General features: G+C 33.0%; 2 protein-coding genes across 4 annotated transcripts; one reads left to right on the top strand and one right to left on the bottom strand.

The window, feature by feature from the left end:
* Positions 1 to 284: 284 nt before the first annotated feature.
* LOC110723114 (ABC transporter G family member 32-like) lies at positions 285 to 10,390 on the bottom strand. 3 transcript variants are annotated; one of them, XM_021902412.1, is made up of 24 exons: positions 9,613 to 10,386; positions 8,539 to 8,659; positions 8,346 to 8,434; positions 8,155 to 8,239; positions 7,664 to 7,823; positions 7,504 to 7,580; positions 7,361 to 7,414; positions 6,893 to 6,983; positions 6,493 to 6,794; positions 6,113 to 6,391; positions 5,609 to 5,925; positions 5,297 to 5,457; positions 5,123 to 5,226; positions 4,371 to 4,527; positions 4,070 to 4,192; positions 3,900 to 3,991; positions 3,463 to 3,795; positions 3,050 to 3,340; positions 2,515 to 2,598; positions 2,285 to 2,418; positions 1,962 to 2,189; positions 1,710 to 1,881; positions 1,234 to 1,488; positions 285 to 733 (listed from the first exon to the last, which is right to left on the bottom strand). In XM_021902412.1, the coding sequence occupies exons 1-24, from the start codon at positions 9,903 to 9,905 to the stop codon at positions 461 to 463; spliced, it is 4,275 nt and encodes a 1,424-aa protein (XP_021758104.1). In that variant the 5' UTR covers positions 9,906 to 10,386; the 3' UTR covers positions 285 to 460. The 3 variants fall into 3 exon arrangements, with proteins under 3 accessions (XP_021758104.1, XP_021758105.1, XP_021758106.1); XM_021902413.1 differs by having other exon boundaries at positions 461 to 733; positions 4,371 to 4,524; positions 9,613 to 10,390; XM_021902414.1 differs by having other exon boundaries at positions 461 to 733; positions 8,539 to 8,654; positions 9,613 to 9,700.
* Positions 10,391 to 13,317: 2,927 nt separating this feature from the next.
* LOC110722932 (photosynthetic NDH subunit of subcomplex B 3, chloroplastic-like) lies at positions 13,318 to 17,189 on the top strand. Its single transcript, XM_021902209.1, has 6 exons — positions 13,318 to 13,619; positions 13,756 to 13,869; positions 15,541 to 15,594; positions 15,890 to 15,952; positions 16,274 to 16,336; positions 16,997 to 17,189. The coding sequence occupies exons 1-6, from the start codon at positions 13,419 to 13,421 to the stop codon at positions 17,030 to 17,032; spliced, it is 531 nt and encodes a 176-aa protein (XP_021757901.1). The 5' UTR covers positions 13,318 to 13,418; the 3' UTR covers positions 17,033 to 17,189.
* The last annotated feature ends 366 nt before the right edge of the window (positions 17,190 to 17,555 follow it).

Below are 17,555 nucleotides of genomic sequence, written 5' to 3'. Positions count from 1 at the left end.
TTTTAACCTAGATTGTACCCGTGTTAATGTACGAGATATATAAATGTTAGGAGGAGTGTGGTTACAAGTTAAAAAAACAACATTCTTATTTGTATTTAGATATTTAAGAGTCATTTTGAAAACAATTCTTTTTGTTCAATATGATCTAAAACATGATTTAATTTGACCTTGTGCATCTTCTCACAGGGGAAATGTTCTTGGTGTCAATCTTTAAGCCTAGAAATAGAAAAGCTCCACTTATATTAGCATATAAATTGTATAAATTGAATGAAACTTTTTATATGTAGTGTTAATATTGGTTCAATTAAAAGTTATAAATAAATCTTCCCTCCATTCCTTGTTGACAAGGAGGGGTCGTAACAAGTACAGTTTATTAATGTGTCAGACCTGTTAGTCACATACATGTAATTACAACCAAGAACAATAATATCTTGATCTTTCTTGGGAAAGTTAATCTCCTTCATCTCCTTTGGAAGTTAAAGGATTTAATGGCGAAACCAAAAGTGATGGCAAAGACCACACAGAAACTGGGTACAACGATTGCAGCAATAACCAGAAAATCATGCCTGTACCCATATTGATCTTTTAGCAACTGCCTCACAGGCACTGATCGAATACCATCTGCGAGCATCACTGGGTCATCTATGGTCCCGTATTGAGATGTTAGAAGGCCATATAAACTCCATGCTATCGGATTTGCCCAATAATACCACCTCCACCACACCGGGATCCTCTGGATCAAGAAGAAAGTGTTAGTTTTGATTTCATAACCAAACATTGCAGATATACAAAACAAAACTCAGGTCAAGGTCATCATCATATCAACTTACAGAAATGCAGCACTGAAACCAACATATACATCCAAAAGGACCAAAAACTGACAATAGATTCTCTTCTTTTATCACATGCTCCTATAATTAAGCATATAGGAACTTGCTAGCATACATATTGAAAGTTCAAAGTCAAGGCTCAAGAACACTTAAATCATGACACTACTTGCACATTTCAAAGTTTTCTGATGCATATGATATTATGTGAAGCCACATGGAACATTCATGTTTGATCCCCATATGAGAAATCCGGGGATTTCAGTGGCTTATTTATCTTTTTGTAACTAATATCACATGGCTATGCTCTCAAATTCATAGGTACTGGACCAGAGATGATGCAAATGGTTCTTCTACACCTTTAACAAAAAGTAAGATTTAACAGTAATATGTGAATAAGTATTACCATCTGGGGGATCATGAATCCACTGAAGAGATTCCACATCATGTAAAATGGAGCGGAAACGATGGCAGCAGCATTGTGGTTAGGTGTAACTGCAATACTCATCATCCCAAAGAAGGTGAAGTACAATAATGTGAAATACATGAAGTACAAGTAGCAGAAAAACTTCATGAAACTCCACTCGAATGATGCCATATAGTAGAAGATGCCACTGTAGATGACTGATTGTGCGAATACATACGGGAACTCAATTGCTACCTGTTTCAAAATGAATATGAGCTTTTTCTCCTTAACTTATGCTCTCCACTCCTCATCCTTTTTGTATTAACTGGAAATAATTTTACTAATTAAACGTGATTTTTACTTTACCAATGTGTGTGTGTGTGTGTGTGTGTGATTTGAAAGATACCATTGTGTTATTTGATCAAATACATGCAAGAAATTTACAAAACAATGTAGAATAATGGAAGACTGCACACCTGGGAAAATGCAAATGCTAGAGGAGAATACATCCTTGCTGCTCTCTCTCTGTATGAAACAAATCGTTCAACCGAGACAACTGGTTGCACAGCTGTGGCATTTGTAATTCCAATAAAAAGAACTGCTGCATACATTGATCCCATGGCATTTGATATATCTTGTTGAGTATCCCTGCAAAAAACAATCCAATTTTTACCAAATGTACATATGAATATCGTGCACAACAATGTTAAAATCAAAGTGGAATAAACCTTTTCGAACCAAACTTCCAACACATTGTTCCAAACATTAATGAGATGATGATGGTGTAGAAAAAGCGAACAGCAGTGTACTGTGGGTTTCTCCAGTAGGAGAGATTTTGTTTCCAGAGACAAGCTAAAAACTGAGAGAAGAACGACCGAGAGTATTCAGTAGGGAAGCACAGTTCCAGAGAATCCAAGTCAGGTTTGCTGAGACGTTCAACCATTTGTTTGTTTCGCCTGAAACACAAAAATGTTTCAAATATGATAATAATAAATGGTAAATATGAGGAAAATCATCTTAAGAATAATCAGGCAGGATTATTTTCACTCACCAAAACAGAGGTGAAGATTGATAAACTTCTGCAAAGTCAATTCCTAGGCGACTTTCTTCTGCAGGAGATGATACATCCAGAATCCAGGCAGCAGGGTTGTAGCCAGGTTGGATTCTGGGAACTCCTTGAACGGCCTATTGAAATGAAGGCAACACAAGAAATAAGCATGCCATACTTACAGATGCTTGAAACCCAATTGGTACATTAAATGACAAATAAGTTAACTTTACCTCAAAATACTTGATGAGCTCACGAGATCTGTTCCCAAGAGGTCCAGCATAAATCAATTTGCCTCCATATTTCATCAAAATGAGCTGCAAGTGACTACAAAAAATTAGGTGACAAAACTTGCCACAAGAAGCTTACTCACTTTCAATTTTGACTACATATTAGTAATATTGATCTAGAGACTATAAGATATCCAGAAGAGTGAGGCCGAGTCTAGAATAAAAAATCAATTCAAATACAGCAACACTTTTGAGTTTATACTAAATTTTGAACAAGGCTATCTAAGAAAAATTCAAGTGGATAAACAGCCAGAATTTCCTAAGATATCATGAAACCCCAACTACAATCTTCATCGGAGCAATAGACAGTTGTTGACAACATCAATTATTGGTTTCAACATTTCTATCAAAGCAAACATTTATTTTTCCTTGTATGTTCTAAGATTTGCATAAATTAGACTCGGAATAATTGACCTAAGATCATAAGTAGACAAGGAAGACAAAGAAAAGAGTGAGCATAAGAAGAGAAACCAGAGACCTCATCGAAGGATTCAAAAATATCTATGCTGGGTTGATGGATAGTGCAAACAATTGTCCTCTCTGTGTCAACAATATTTCGTACTGTTCTCATGACAATAGCAGCAGCTCTGGCATCAAGCCCTGAAGTGGGTTCATCCATGAATACAATAGAAGGATTTGCTACAAGTTCAACAGCAATTGTCAACCGTTTTCTTTGCTCAGTGGATAGTCCATCAACACCAGGTATCCCAACTAAAGCTCCACTTAATGAGGTTAGCTCCACAAGTTCCATAACTTCATCCACAAATCTCTGCACATCACACCAGTAAGTCATTCAAACACCATATTAGACAAAAAGGTTGTCAACAGTAATGAGTTGTTTTGTGCAGTTTGGCATGCTTAATAGAAAATTCTCTTAGAATTGAATCTCACCCTCTGTGTTATTTGGTCAGCATGCAAAGGAAGCCGGAGCCAAGCAGAAAAAAGCAATGATTCACGCACTGTTAAGCACGGGGAATGATTGTCGAACTGTTCACAGTAACCAGAAATCCTTGCAAATGTTTCTTGCTTTTTAGGGTAACCATCAATGTATATACTCCCTTTTATAGTTCCACCAGTTTTTCTTCCTGATAGAACATCCATGAGAGTTGTTTTCCCAGCACCACTTACACCAACCAATGCAGTGAGGATTCCTGGTCTAAATGCTCCGGTGATGTCATCCAACAGCTGCAGCTTGTCCCTAGTTACACCTTGCTGTTTAAGTTCCTGCAAGAATAAATAAAACAATAAATAAATAAAACAATAAAGGCTGTGTCCTAAAGAGGAAAATGTAAGGGCATCATTAGTTACGGAGAAAAGAATGGTTATACCACAGGGACGTCTACATAGTAACTGATGTTTCTAAAAGCCATAGAAAGAGGTTGAAATGGAAGAACCATGCCTCTCTTTTTCATATCTCTTCCTGCAACACAGGAAAAATGCAAGCAATGAATAAGATATAGAATATTGAAGCAGAGAATATATACGGAGCAAGACTGACCAGTAAATGAGAATGATTGCTGCAAAAAATCTCCTAATTCAATAGCAGAAATTTCTTGCTCCTCTTCCTGGTTTTGATGTTGATGCTTATCCTTTGAAATGACAGCTTGATGTATCCCAAGGGCTTCATTGAACATTTTACAAAAATGTTATTTCTTACTGCCAGTTAGTATTATAAATCACAGACATGCATATTTGGAATTTTAGCACATCTACGGAATCATGCCTTAGAGATGAAATTTTGTCTAGCTCACTCTAGACACATCATAAATGGCACTAAGGTTAGAAGATGTTCAACTTACGGTTCAAGTATGTCAAGAAAAGCGTCAACAGGATGTTGAAAAGAATCATATATCCTAATAATGCACCAGCACCGATCCAATACCAATAACTCTCGGGAAACAAGCTCCTTGCCTTCAAGAGCATCTCGCCCAAAGATAAGGTGCTGTTTTCAGCCTTCTGCAGTTATTAAACATATATTCAGGAATGTGCCAAGCAGTTACTTTCAATTTCATTATCCAATTATTATAATAAAACTTCCTTTTTTTTATTTTTTATTTTTTTCTTGCAACACTTCTCAGTTCACGGTTGTCAATACATTATTCCAATCATTAATCATCATTGATTACCAATATGTATAATTTAAGAAAAATATATAATATGAAAGTATAAATCGAGGTGGATCTAACAAGATCCCACATCACTGTTACACTGTATCTTTCTTTAATTATGAATTATCAAAGCTAGTCAAAGTAGAGTATATGAATAGTCCATAAATCAAAGTGTTGCAAGTACAAAAATGGAGAAAAATAAATTATTTTACAAAACCAAAATAAGTAAACCATATAAGATTTATCTCTTGACCTGGTAAAAACCAGCCTGAGATCTAATTGATAAAAAAAAATTCATTTTCACTTCACTCAATTCTTTTACAAACTTTATTTTGGTATTCGGGTGAACCAACCTTTGTTTTCATCAACATCCAAATTATAAGATCCTATAGTGATGTAAACATAAGTAATAAATAAGGGAAAGATAGGCATAAAGTAACTACCTTATCCCAAGAATGGCCCAGAAATTCATTGACAGAAGCTGCATTCTGAGCATACATCAGTGGTGAAACCCAATACCCCCAAATCCACCACTTAGGGATGCTGTCTGTCACATTAGGTAATGTAAGTGTACAGAAGGTGACGTAAAAATGTAGTGTACCAACAACTAATCTCACCTCTTGATAGGATAAATCCTCCGAGAGCCATAACAACCAGCATTGCAAAAGACCCAAAAGTATTAGCAACTACTAGATTTCTTCCTAAGGATGCCATTACTCGAAAGAGGCCCATAGACATCTGGTTCAAAAGAAAAACTAAAAGGAACTGCTTCAGGCATCTGCATAAATTCAGAAGAAGAGAAGATGAGATTAATCTGGAGTCATATAAACAGGATTTACCAAGCTATTAACCATATTCAAGTAGCTCTGACACTAAGCATGTTTGGTCATTTTGACCATCTTTTAGATATACTAAAACGGAAAATTTACCTTGTAATTTCAGGATCAAATCCAACCAAATAATAAGTAATTCCTACCCAAACAGCGCTCTCAAGAAATGAGGATGGAATGCTCAAGATCCAAGATGGGAGTGTGTAAACCAAGGAAGGATAGAAGTGCAAATCTCTATGCTTGTACAGAACTGGAAGTTTTTGTATCAGCATAGGAACCTCCATGAAACCATTGAATAGATTCATACATATTGTAAAGTAGATAGCCCCGAGATAGATACCCCCATCCTCAAGAGTGTTATGATGCATAGTTTTCCGGAAAAATACAGTGACAATGATGAAAAGAACCAAAAGAAGCTGCAACATATAAATCACACCCCATATTAGAATAATGAAAACATCAATAACAATTATATAAATATCACTACACCCATACTATTATCCTTCTATAGCATTGAGGTTATGTGCTAAAACTGTCGTGAAACTGATAAGCCAGATGGATGTAGTGATCACATGAGAAATGACACATAAGAAGAGACTAAACCTGTGTGTATTTAAATATGTATAGAGACACATTTCGTTTCATGAGTAACAATTGCCAGGAAAAACCAATCTTCAGAAGCTCAATCTTCCCAACACCATATGAAGAAGTTGATAGAGCAGCTGGGTGATTGTAACGTTTATCAAAAGGGATAGCAAGCTCCCGGGACAATCTACAACCAAGACGAAATGATCTAAAAGCTTCTGCAAACTTTGCCACAGGCACATATTGGTAGTAACAATCAGGGTACCAGTACTGTCTTTGGTCTTTAACAGATGTTACCTGTATCAGAATAGGTATTAAAAGGCTATTTCGATCCATATGCATGAAGATAACATATTCAAGATGGTTTATCACTCCAGAGTTATGTAGATAATGCATACTTCTTGTAGAAAATCGGCAACATTCTTTCTTTCTGGACATCTAAACCCCATATATGTGAAAAATTCAAGAGCATCCTCACGTGGTCCTTGATAAACAATCTGGCCTTCACACAATAAAATAATATCATCGAATAACGCATATGTTTCAGGATCTGGCTGAAGTAAAGAGATGACAGTGGTCCCTTCTAGAGCACGGGTAGAATGCCTGAGATATCTAATGATTTGATGAGTGGTTGAACTATCCAAGCCTGTGGAAATTTCATCCATTAAAAGCACCCTGGATGTACCCACAAGCAATTCTCCTGAAAATTTAGCATAAGCGACTAAGCATCAATATTATTATTACTTGAAGCCACATACCGAGGTTGATAAGATAATAAAACTTTTTAAGTAGTGCTACCTGTAGTCAGTCTCTTCTTTTGCCCTCCAGAAATTCCTTTGAGCATTTCATCTCCCACCAGTGTATCCGCACATGTGTCAAGTCCTAAAATCTTTGTACACAAGTCATCAATTATATGAATACACACCTTCCTCTTTTAATGCAGATTTCCATTGCAAGTAAGGAATTATAAAGTGATTTTACAAAAGCATAGAGATATAAAGTGACCAGAAACTTTCAAAGTCCAGTGACTCCAGTCTGACAGATGATCAGAATAAAATGGCAATGTCGTGGACTGGTGTAGGTACGCATGCTTTCTCAATTCGAATTGTCTCTAATTTACTAAGACTAACTGATTATTTATAGTCTAATTAGATTGTATAAACAGGATCTATATTGCTCACTCTTAACAGTAATGACAAAGAAAAATGTTGTTATGAAAACAAGGCATACTGAGATACAGAAACCATTAATTTACCAATGCCATACCTTCATTATATATTCTGCATATAGACTTGTTTTCTGTTCTCCTAGAGCAAGGGCCTACAGAATGGCATCACATTGTTGTTGTCAATGTAAGCATTTAAGCATGAAGATAGAAGGGGCATGAGCTTCAAATTGTTGCCACAAACCTTAATCAGTATATCAAGATCTTCATCAGGTTGTGTCCTAGATCTCTTTTCTCTCCGCAGAAGTTCCAAAATCATATCTATGAAATTAAACATAGATACTTCAATCAAAATGCAATTTAAAATTACATATTATTAAGATATGGGATTGTATCCAGGTTACCATGGTTAAATCCAACTCCTTGGCAGCGTCCAGAAAACTCTAAAGTTTCTCTAACTGTCATCTCTGCCATGTGCCAATCTCTTTGACTGACGTAAGAAGAAGTCCTCTGAGGGATGAACTCGTTTAGTTCATAGCCATTATAGCTTATTTTCCCCGATGTCTTCAAAAAAGTTGACATTGCATTGGTTAGAAAAGATAGAACAACAGATTCCACAGTATTATGGTAAACTTAAGTTTTCAGCCATCTCTCCAGACCAAAAATCACTATGACCTGCATGGTGATTTTTTTATTTTTTTTAACTTTTTTCCATATTTTTTTGTATACATGATGAGATATGGATTTGAATTTCTGAAAATGGTGTTCAAAAACTACTTCAAGCGTTTCCTTGCTCGATTAGTCTATGTTTTTCCATTTAAATTTTCCTTTTAATGATTTTCCAAAATAGAAAATGCTGAGTTCCAGTCTCACTGAAAAGCAATGCTAATAATACCTTTAATCCACATCCAAGACGTCCTGCAAGAGCCAAAAGAAGAGTGGTCTTCCCAGAGCTTGGAGGTCCCAAAAGCAGTGTCAACCTAAAAAGCAAGGGAAAAAAAAAAATTGTATTGGAGCAGTGAAAGGAGGATCCTAATATAACACATGGCCATCTCAATAACAATGCTGAATGTTTGAAAATTGCACCTTGAAGGCCTTATAATGCCACTAACATCGTTCAAGACTGGCAAATTCACCCTTTTTCCATGGAATATGCCTATCCTTCCCAAGAAAGCCTAAAGTAGTTTGTTGCAATGAAAGTTAATCTTCAAATGGCTGAAACATTTAAATCTAGGACGATAACCATCAACTATTAGAAGGTAGTAGCCAGAAGGCCTACCTCACTCATATTGAAGATAACATTGGGAATTGTAGGCAATGCTCGGTTTCCAACATGGACAAAAGCATTCACTTTCAAATTCTGAAATCGCACCTCAACCTTAGGAAATTCCAAACCTACACTACAAACCACAATAAGAAAGCCGATATCTATAAAATTTCAATACAATAGAAAAAACTTACATATTTACTGATGTACGCCCCTTATTAATGTTATATTAGCATAAAAAATCAACACCAAAGGAAGAGATGCACTATGACAAACATAACATCTTTTCAACACTTGATCTAACTAAAGTGTTGCCTGCAAAGATTGTAGAAAAATGCGGAAACTACCTCCCCTCCCCCAACAATTCCTTTGAGAGCTACACAAATACAGAAGATGTAAATACATGATGATATTATTAAAGAATCACAAGAATCAATATCCCCATCAAAACACTCCCTCCATCTAGAAATGACAATCACATATGCTATGTTTGTTATTCATAATACTTTTGCTAGCTTTTCTGAAATAACAATAAATGGATTATGATTGAACTTTCTCACATATCCCTAATTATACTGCATGATGAGATCAAGAGCAGGAATGGAACAACTATTGATATGATCTTTTTAATAATATCAAATTCATGTCATATTATATTATGGGTTGGAGCTATATGACAATTTGTTGTCTCGGGTGATGTACTAGTATTAACAACCTATTGAAAGACATAAGTTGAATCTTTTTTTCACCTTTGTTTTATAGCTATATCAGAGAAAATTCTGTAGAGGCACTCGATCCTATGTTATATCACCCAAAACTTTTTGCATTGAATTACTTTGTAGCTCTAAGGCTAAGCATAACATTAAACAATTTTCAAAGATAGTATTAATTTTAGAATTCATGACAATAATATTCAATGTTTCTACTTTTATGTACCAGTAATAACATACCATGAACATCCATGCAGTAAAACATGAAGCATTACAGAATTTCAAAACAAAAACAGAAAAGAAACATATATTTCTCAGGGGAATAAACACAAACAGTTGGAGTTCATTATCAAAACAAACAAATTTCAAAACTTACGCAATAAATCTTTGTCTTAATCTGTTAAAAAACACCTCAGGATCATGACTAACATCATTAAAAAGACGATCTAACACAAGATTTCGCTCATCTTTTCCAAGTTTAGTAATATCAACTGCAGAAACATCCCCAGAAACACTCTTAAAAAGGGAAATTCTAGCTTGATTATAAGTGGGTGATTGCTGTAAAACAGCCCATTTGTGAGAATCATCATCTTCTTGAGCATGATTATTCTGGGATTCTAAGCTTGATTCTGCAATTGGGTTTTCTGATTCTAAGTAATTTCGCATCATTTTTATTGGGAAAAGGGGTTAAAGAAGATGAAGAAGAAATGGGGTTGGAAGAAAAGTAGAGTTGATTCATTGAGAATGAAGATTGAATTAAAGGTTCTTGCATTTATGTGAAAAATTGAGGTACTCTTTGGTACTGGAAACAGAGGAAAAGGAGAGACCGTTGAGAAGTGGGAAGATTTGGTGGGACTTTCAAACCTGCGGGAAGTGCAGTTAGTCATCATGGTAGTCAAGAATGGACCCGATATGTTGGAATATGTCTTGAATCAGTTTGCTACATACGAATTTATGCGGTATTTGGACACGGTTTTTTTTTAGTTGGCTTGTTTTGGGACTTATTCCACTTATGTTTTCGATGTTGTAATGACATATTTTGGGTTAGTTTTTACTAATTATATCAATACTTGTATAAAAAAAATTCTTTTTTGGACTTTATTGCATTGTAAGAACTTCTGCAATTCATTGTTATTAAATCATGTTAATTGGTGTGTTTTTATGTTGTAAATCGTTACATATTTTTGCATTCGTCGCAATATTTCTAGACATTTTCCTTCAGGGGTAGAAAAATTATCTCTACTCTCTCATTAGTACACAAGTACTTACATGGTATTCATTTAAATCTCGTATATAAATTTAATCTACCCTAGCTAGCTTATGGGATGCGAATCATGAGGATGGGCACTCTATGTTAGTAATGTTACATTATGAAATCTCCATTTCATCTCAAGTACCCATGTCGTGATAAATAGACACTTCATTTTAGTTCAAAATCATGAAAACATTTCCAAAATAGCTGAATTAGAGGCTTAGACACGCACATACCCGTGTCATACATAGATACCTAAGTCCATGCTTGTAACATAGTGGGTAATTGTGGACAGTGGACTTGTGGTTATAGAGTGGGATGAGGTTGAGAGGCCATAGACACGAAGTCATTATTGTTCTTCGAACTTCAACCATGTATATTAAGAATGTTCCTTCACACAAATTTCAAGTGTATATATAAAAAGAAGCCACAATTATTTAAACGAGATTCAATCTCAAATTTTAGGTAAAAACTCACAAGATTACTTTACAAACTAATTAAGCTTGAGGTTCATACATAAGCATATCAAATAATAAAAGTCTCATATTAAACAGCTTAAGAGTAATACATAAATTCATTACTACATATATAAGTAGGGTTAAGAATCTTACTATCCAAGCAATTCAACAAGAAACATCCCAAAAATTGAAATCTAACATCTAATTTAACTATACTTGTAGCAAAAGCTCTTTTTTTGTGCATGTAAATAGACATTGAATAACCCACATAGTCAAATTTGGATGTGTTTGTAACGATTAGTGAACAAAAAATAGTAGCAATGGACCACCTATAATAAACATGAAACGTAAGTCAATTTTACATCCCAAAAACAAGAATTCAAACATCACTTAATAAAAGTAAAGAAGAGGCTAATAAATGGGATGATTTTATGGGTTTTTCATCAACTAAAGTGAATGATTTTACTACTTCTATGGTACACTCCTTTTAATTTCTTACCAAACATGAGGAAAAAAAAGATATGCCACAGAATTAAAGCATGTTATTATTCTTCTTCAAAGTGCTGAAATCATCATAGTGTAACTTTCTAATCATGTCTTTTTCATGAAGTTATGAGTCTTATGACCCTTAGGCCGAGTTGCATTGGCTAAATTAGTTAGCTTTAATTTCAAGTGTTCGAGTTTTATAAATGTAGGTTATTATTGAATGCGGTTTTTAGGAAACATTAATCTCGCTCTCATATATCAATACTAAAGAAACGATAGAAGTATACTACTCCGTTTATTAAGGTAATATATATACTACTCGTAGTATCTCATCAATAGTATTTAAATTTCATTTGTACATGTCTCCTTAACTTGCAAATTCTTTTAATCAACATTAATAAGTACATATAATTTGTATATGTAATATCACTAGGTATAAACCTACAAAAGGTACATTAAATAAAGCATTGGTTTATGTAATTTCTTCTCTTCAACTAACATTTACCTGCCAAATCTCATTTTACCAATTATCATTTGCGTCTAAAATGGTAGTCTAATTACAGAGCATCTTATTGTTGAAAATTAAGTGGAGTTTTTTCCAAAAATGTCCAATTACTTAGTTAACTTGTACATCATTCTAACTAACTCTTAATTAATTGTGCGCATTGTTTGGTAGGGTAAGTGATCAGTGAAGGAATTGCCTAGTATGAACTATATATATTAAGTCATACACTATAGCAAAATTTTCGTAATTTTTTTTTTTTTTTTTTTAAATTTACTAGTAGAATATAGATCTAGTTATAATAAATATTTATACGTAGTAAAAAAATCTAGTTATATTCGTAGTTAGCATTATACTACTAGTAGAGTATTGAATATAAATCTAGTTATAATAATTTTGAAAAAGTTAATGCATGCATCAAGTGCCAATTTTAATTAACCATGTCATGCATCAAATATCCCCTTCATATGAAATTTCAGCTCATTTTCTAACTAGAATATAAAAGGCAAAAGCTAATGAGCGTCCCCGGGGCGTTAGATAAGAGAATTAAAGTGGAAATATTAGAGTAAAATTAACATTAATTACATCGAACGATGCGTGATTTTGTCATGCATTCCTAACTTAATACCATTTCAACCAATATAATTACTCCTTATCTAACGCACCGGAACGCTCGTTAGCAATATCCAATATAAAATTAGCTATAAACTTTTAAAAATGTTAATTTGTGCTTCAAGTGCCAGTTTTAATGTTAACCAAGTCAAGCATTTAAATATCTTGAAACGGCGAAACCTCAATATCTAAACTAGTTGTCTTTACCCAAACAAAGTCACAAATTATTTGGTATTTAATTTTGAACTACATAAGTCATTTGGTTTTAATCTATACGTTCTTTTAATTCATACTCTTTTTTAAAATGACAAACATGTTCTTTAAATTTTTAGATAAAAAATGAATATTTGTTTTGGGTTTAAATCACCTACAATGCGTATTCTTTTTTCATTTGTTGCTTTTGGGGTTCATATTCATTCAATTGAACTCATTTGCTAAAGCTTTTATGTTTCATGATTTTACGCGTTCATCATCAAGTGCAAAATGAGCATTGTGCACTCGGGTGCACACAACAATAATTAGTTAATTACTAAACTAAAATATGTGTGAATCAAATTAGGTAGTATGTTAACTTGTTTTTACAAATTAAAATTATACTATTATTGATGATGATTGAATATTTGAATTCCCTTAGATAAGGGCATAAGGCCCAAAAGCCCAAATATGACAATAAGCATTAGGGTCCTAGTCCTACACTCTTACGCTCTTTTTTTTTTTTTTTCTTTTTTTCTTTTTCTTTTTTTTTTAAAGTGAGGTCTAGACATTTCTTGGTCGTTATACTTCAATCTATTAATTATTGTCCACCTCAAAATATACCAAAAACATAAACGTCACACAAAATTCAGCTAACCACAAAAAAGAATAGAAGTAATATGGCTACGCCAATGCATATTTCACGACCCTCTATATTCAAACCACCGGAAACCACCCATAACCACCGTAATCGCTATGGTCCACCCACCATAACACTATACAAAAAGAAGCCTCTACCGGTCTCCTTCGCCTCGATTTCATCGGAACCATCTTCCTCGTCGGAGCTCAAGAAGCCCGAAATTGAGCTAGAATTTATCGGGGTACATACGTACATACATACACTTATTTAAATTTTCATTTGTTACGTACATACGTTATTTTCTTAGTGTATGTTACAAGTATAATTGATTAAATTAAGTTGTTTATTTTTTTGGGTGGTTGATAAAATGTGTGAAGCCTAAAGCAGGAAATGATGGATCATATCCAGTGGATAGAGCAAGAGAAGTGAATGGTGAGAAGTTGCTTAGGAACATTATGGCGGATAACAAGATTGAGCTATATGCCACCTATGTAAGTTATTGTCAAGTTACAATTGGCTCGATTACGAGCATAAATTAATTCTGTTGAAGTTTTATGTCTACCTAAAATTATTTATACTCTCACTTTATATAATACATTTTTAAACTTTATAAATATTAAAAAATAAATGTGAGGCCCGTATTGTATGCATTACGGAGTATTTATCTAGTTTGTTATTACGGAGTGTATGCCTCGACTCATTTTAGCTTTGGATAGATGCATGATTATTGTCTACGGTAGTTGATTAGCACATACAATGTTGTGTTTAAATTGGTGATGAATAATGTGTCAAAAAAAAAAAAATTGGTGATGAATAAATTTGCAATTTGAGGTAATTTAATTGTTGATATAGTGTTTATTACTGTTTAGTAGCTTTTGATAACTATTTTTTCCAACCTTACCTTAAACAACGTAATTTTGTCGCATAGGTTTATCCAAAAACCAAAATAATAATAATAATAATAATAATAATAATAATAATAATAATAATAATTAAATAAATAAATACTTTAACCGGACAAGTTTTCCTAAAAAAAATAAAAACAAAAAAAAAACCAATTCTAACCAAGTTTTTTTTTTTTTTTTTTTTTGACACAAAACAGCATACATTAATTCTAAATGTCTAATGACAATCATTAGGAAATAAATGATTTTCACTAAACAAAAATTAAGAAATAAATGACCAATGAATATGTGCCTTCAGCTTTGGATTACTTATTTACCTTGTCCCTACCCCATTAATAATCTTTCTCACTCAATTTTCACGAAAATGATGAACAAAAATATGAAATATACATCTCTTAACCTTGGGAGATTTTAAACCATAGAGTATAAAACATATTCCTGGGCCAACCATCAGCTTAAGCTTTTGGTTGAGTTGGTCCACTAACATGGTATCGGAGCCAGCGTGACACAAAGATCACGGGTTCGAATCTCATCCACCCCCACTTTCAAGTGGAATATTAAGCACTGGGTATGAGGAGGGCCCATGCTGCAATCACACTTCTAGCCCAAACGGGCTCTCGTGTGAGGGGGAGTGATAGAGTATAAAACATATTCCTAGATTTTTTTAGGGTTCCACAAGTTTTTTAATTTCCTAAAAAGATCAGATCCTTTCTCTTCCGCTACCTCTCTGCGTGGTAATTCCATTACCTCCATCACTGTTTCTTTGACCTCCTAGCCGCAAGATTTTTTGGTCAATAGCAAGTTTTATTTCTTGTTTGATTTTCAATGGCCAAAGATAATGAAAACCCAACCCCAACCAAAAGCTGATAGAGTATAAAACATATTCCTGGGCCTCAACCAGGTTGAGTTGGTCCTCTAACATGGTATTAGAGCCAACGATAGAGGTCACGGGTTCGAATCTCATCTACCCCTCCTTTAAAGTGGAATTAATTCGCGCCGGGTATGAGAGGGCTTGTGCTGCATCCACATTTCAAGCTCAAATGGCCTTTTATGTGAGGGGGAGTGATAGAGTATAACACATATTCCTGGGCCTCAACCATCAGCTTAAGCTTTGGGTTGAGATGGTCCACTAACACATGTTACAAATAAAGCTGAATTTATGAGTTTCTACTCATTACTGGAATTTTCTTAGGAATATGAATATGTTGTCTTTCTAAAATTGATATTCCTTCCAAATTTAATTTATGCATGCATCAGGGGAAAGTAATGAACTGTGGAGGTGGTGGAAGTTGTGGAACTTGCATTGTTGAGGTACGTACATATTGCTCACTCTTAAAATCTATTAATATGTGTTTCATTCTACGAAATTTAGGAAAAACTTTATTTGTGGAACAGAGGGGGTACCTACGTAAAAGATACTATATATAAACATCTATTTATTCCTACAATAGGTTTCCTTATGTTGTACAACTCTACTTATCCTACCGCAAAACAAATTTTGTGAATTATTTAGTAGGTATTGTTTACTGATCTGTTTTATTTTTTAATCTCGAATAAATTATTTTGTTATAAACTTGATCTTAAAAATATACGAAGTATTTTGTAGATACTTGATGGAAGTGATCTTCTCAATGAAAGAACAAATGCTGAACTCCGATACTTGAAAAAGGCAAGTTTTTCTAATTTCTACTAGCTATTTCCTCATTAATTAATTGTATATTTTTGTGGCTCTTTTTCGCTTTTATTTGGTTGTTTTATCGAAATGTCAATTTTATAATTTGCATGAATAATGAATAACAACGAATAATATCTACTTAGTATAACAATCAATTGTTCTTGATGATATTTTTGTTAATAATATATAATAATTCCTTCGTTTTTAAATGTTTTTATTAATAATACCGAGTATATAATAATCCCTTCGTTTTTAAATTTCTTTCATTTTGATTGTGCATATAATGTAAATGTTTGAACTCACTATATGGATTAGAAACCTGAATCTTGGAGGCTCGCTTGCCAAACAATTGTTGGAAATAAAGAGAATTCTGGAAAGGTACGGCTCTCTTTCTTCATTTCTTTTTTTTTTTCCTACTGTAATGGGTATATTTTTATGTACAGATTACATTTATCATAAAATTTTAAAACGTGGGACTAGTTTTATATGAGATTGTCTCACTAAACTTTGTAATAATATATATATATATATATATATATATATATATATATATATATATATATATATATATATATATATATTACAATGTACTTCTCTTTTCACGCTTGTTAATGCATGTTTTGTATCGTTAAATATCTTTGATTACCAATATATAAAATTATAAATTTTAGATACTACCTTCAATTTTTTTTAGTTGCAAGTTTGGGGTATTATTTGAGAGATATAAAATATTCCAAAATTGCAACTAAATAAAATCGGAGGTAGTATTAAAATTGTACAAATCGAGACGAATCTAACAAGATCTCACGTGACTATCTTTATTTATGTATAAATCGTCAAAGTTAGTCAAAGTGAAACACATGAATAGTGTGAATTCAAACTGTTGCAACCATAAAAAACCAAATCGGAGAAAGTATAACTTTGTTTAATTTTTAGAAGGGGTGAAAATTCATATTGCATTTTATAACTTAAATTTTGTACATTATTGTTATTAAGTCATATTTTACCTAAGTTTCGTACTATTTTATATTATTTCAGGTTGTAGTTCAACGTATGCCTCAATGGAAAAAATGACAATAACAAGCAAACTCAACGGTCTACTTCTCACGTGTTGCGCATGCACACATCCAAAATTCCAAATAGCTAATCTTCCTGTACTATGTATTATTTTTTCTTAAACTAGATGTAAGCCCGTGCGATGCACGATTTTAAAATATTTCATTTTGTATATTTTTTTGTAATTTCTTAATATTTTTGGTTTTTATTTTCTATTCTATTATTTTAACATTAATTTAAGGTAAAATATTTTGTTAAGTTTTAAATTATTCTTATTCAAGTTTTAAGTATATAGAACTTAAATTTATAAATTGAAATAAATATTATCTCATTCATCGAATAGTTAAATAAAATCATTAAATCAAAATATATTTTTTAATTTCTAATTATTTGTTAAAATAATATAAATCCTAATGTAAAAGATAATATAAAAGATAATTTTTTTTTCATAATTTAAACCTTAAATTACTATTTTTTGTTTTCAATTCTCAAATTTCATTTGTTAATTTTTTCTTAAATGGCGACTGAAAATTAAAATTCT

This window comes from Chenopodium quinoa, unplaced genomic scaffold (genome assembly GCF_001683475.1).
Source record: "Chenopodium quinoa cultivar QQ74 unplaced genomic scaffold, ASM168347v1, whole genome shotgun sequence".
NCBI lineage: Eukaryota > Viridiplantae > Streptophyta > Magnoliopsida > Caryophyllales > Amaranthaceae > Chenopodium > Chenopodium quinoa.
This window is presented reverse-complemented; position numbering and strand designations above follow the sequence as displayed.

Bases quoted from the DNA above. Each gene is read 5' to 3' on its own strand.
- LOC110723114 (XM_021902412.1), bottom strand. From the start codon at position 9,905: ATGATGCGAAATTACTTAGAATCAGAAAACCCAATTGCAGAATCAAGC. The intron at 2,599-3,049 runs GTCTCTGGTTTC...AGTCACTTGCAG, and splicing joins TTTTTGAATCCTTCGATGAG to CTCATTTTGATGAAATATGG. The intron at 2,419-2,514 runs GTAAAGTTAACT...TCATTTCAATAG, and splicing joins AGCTCATCAAGTATTTTGAG to GCCGTTCAAGGAGTTCCCAG.
- LOC110722932 (XM_021902209.1), top strand. From the start codon at position 13,419: ATGGCTACGCCAATGCATATTTCACGACCCTCTATATTCAAACCACCG. The intron at 15,595-15,889 runs GTACGTACATAT...AGTATTTTGTAG, and splicing joins GTGGAACTTGCATTGTTGAG to ATACTTGATGGAAGTGATCT. The intron at 15,953-16,273 runs GCAAGTTTTTCT...TATATGGATTAG, and splicing joins AACTCCGATACTTGAAAAAG to AAACCTGAATCTTGGAGGCT.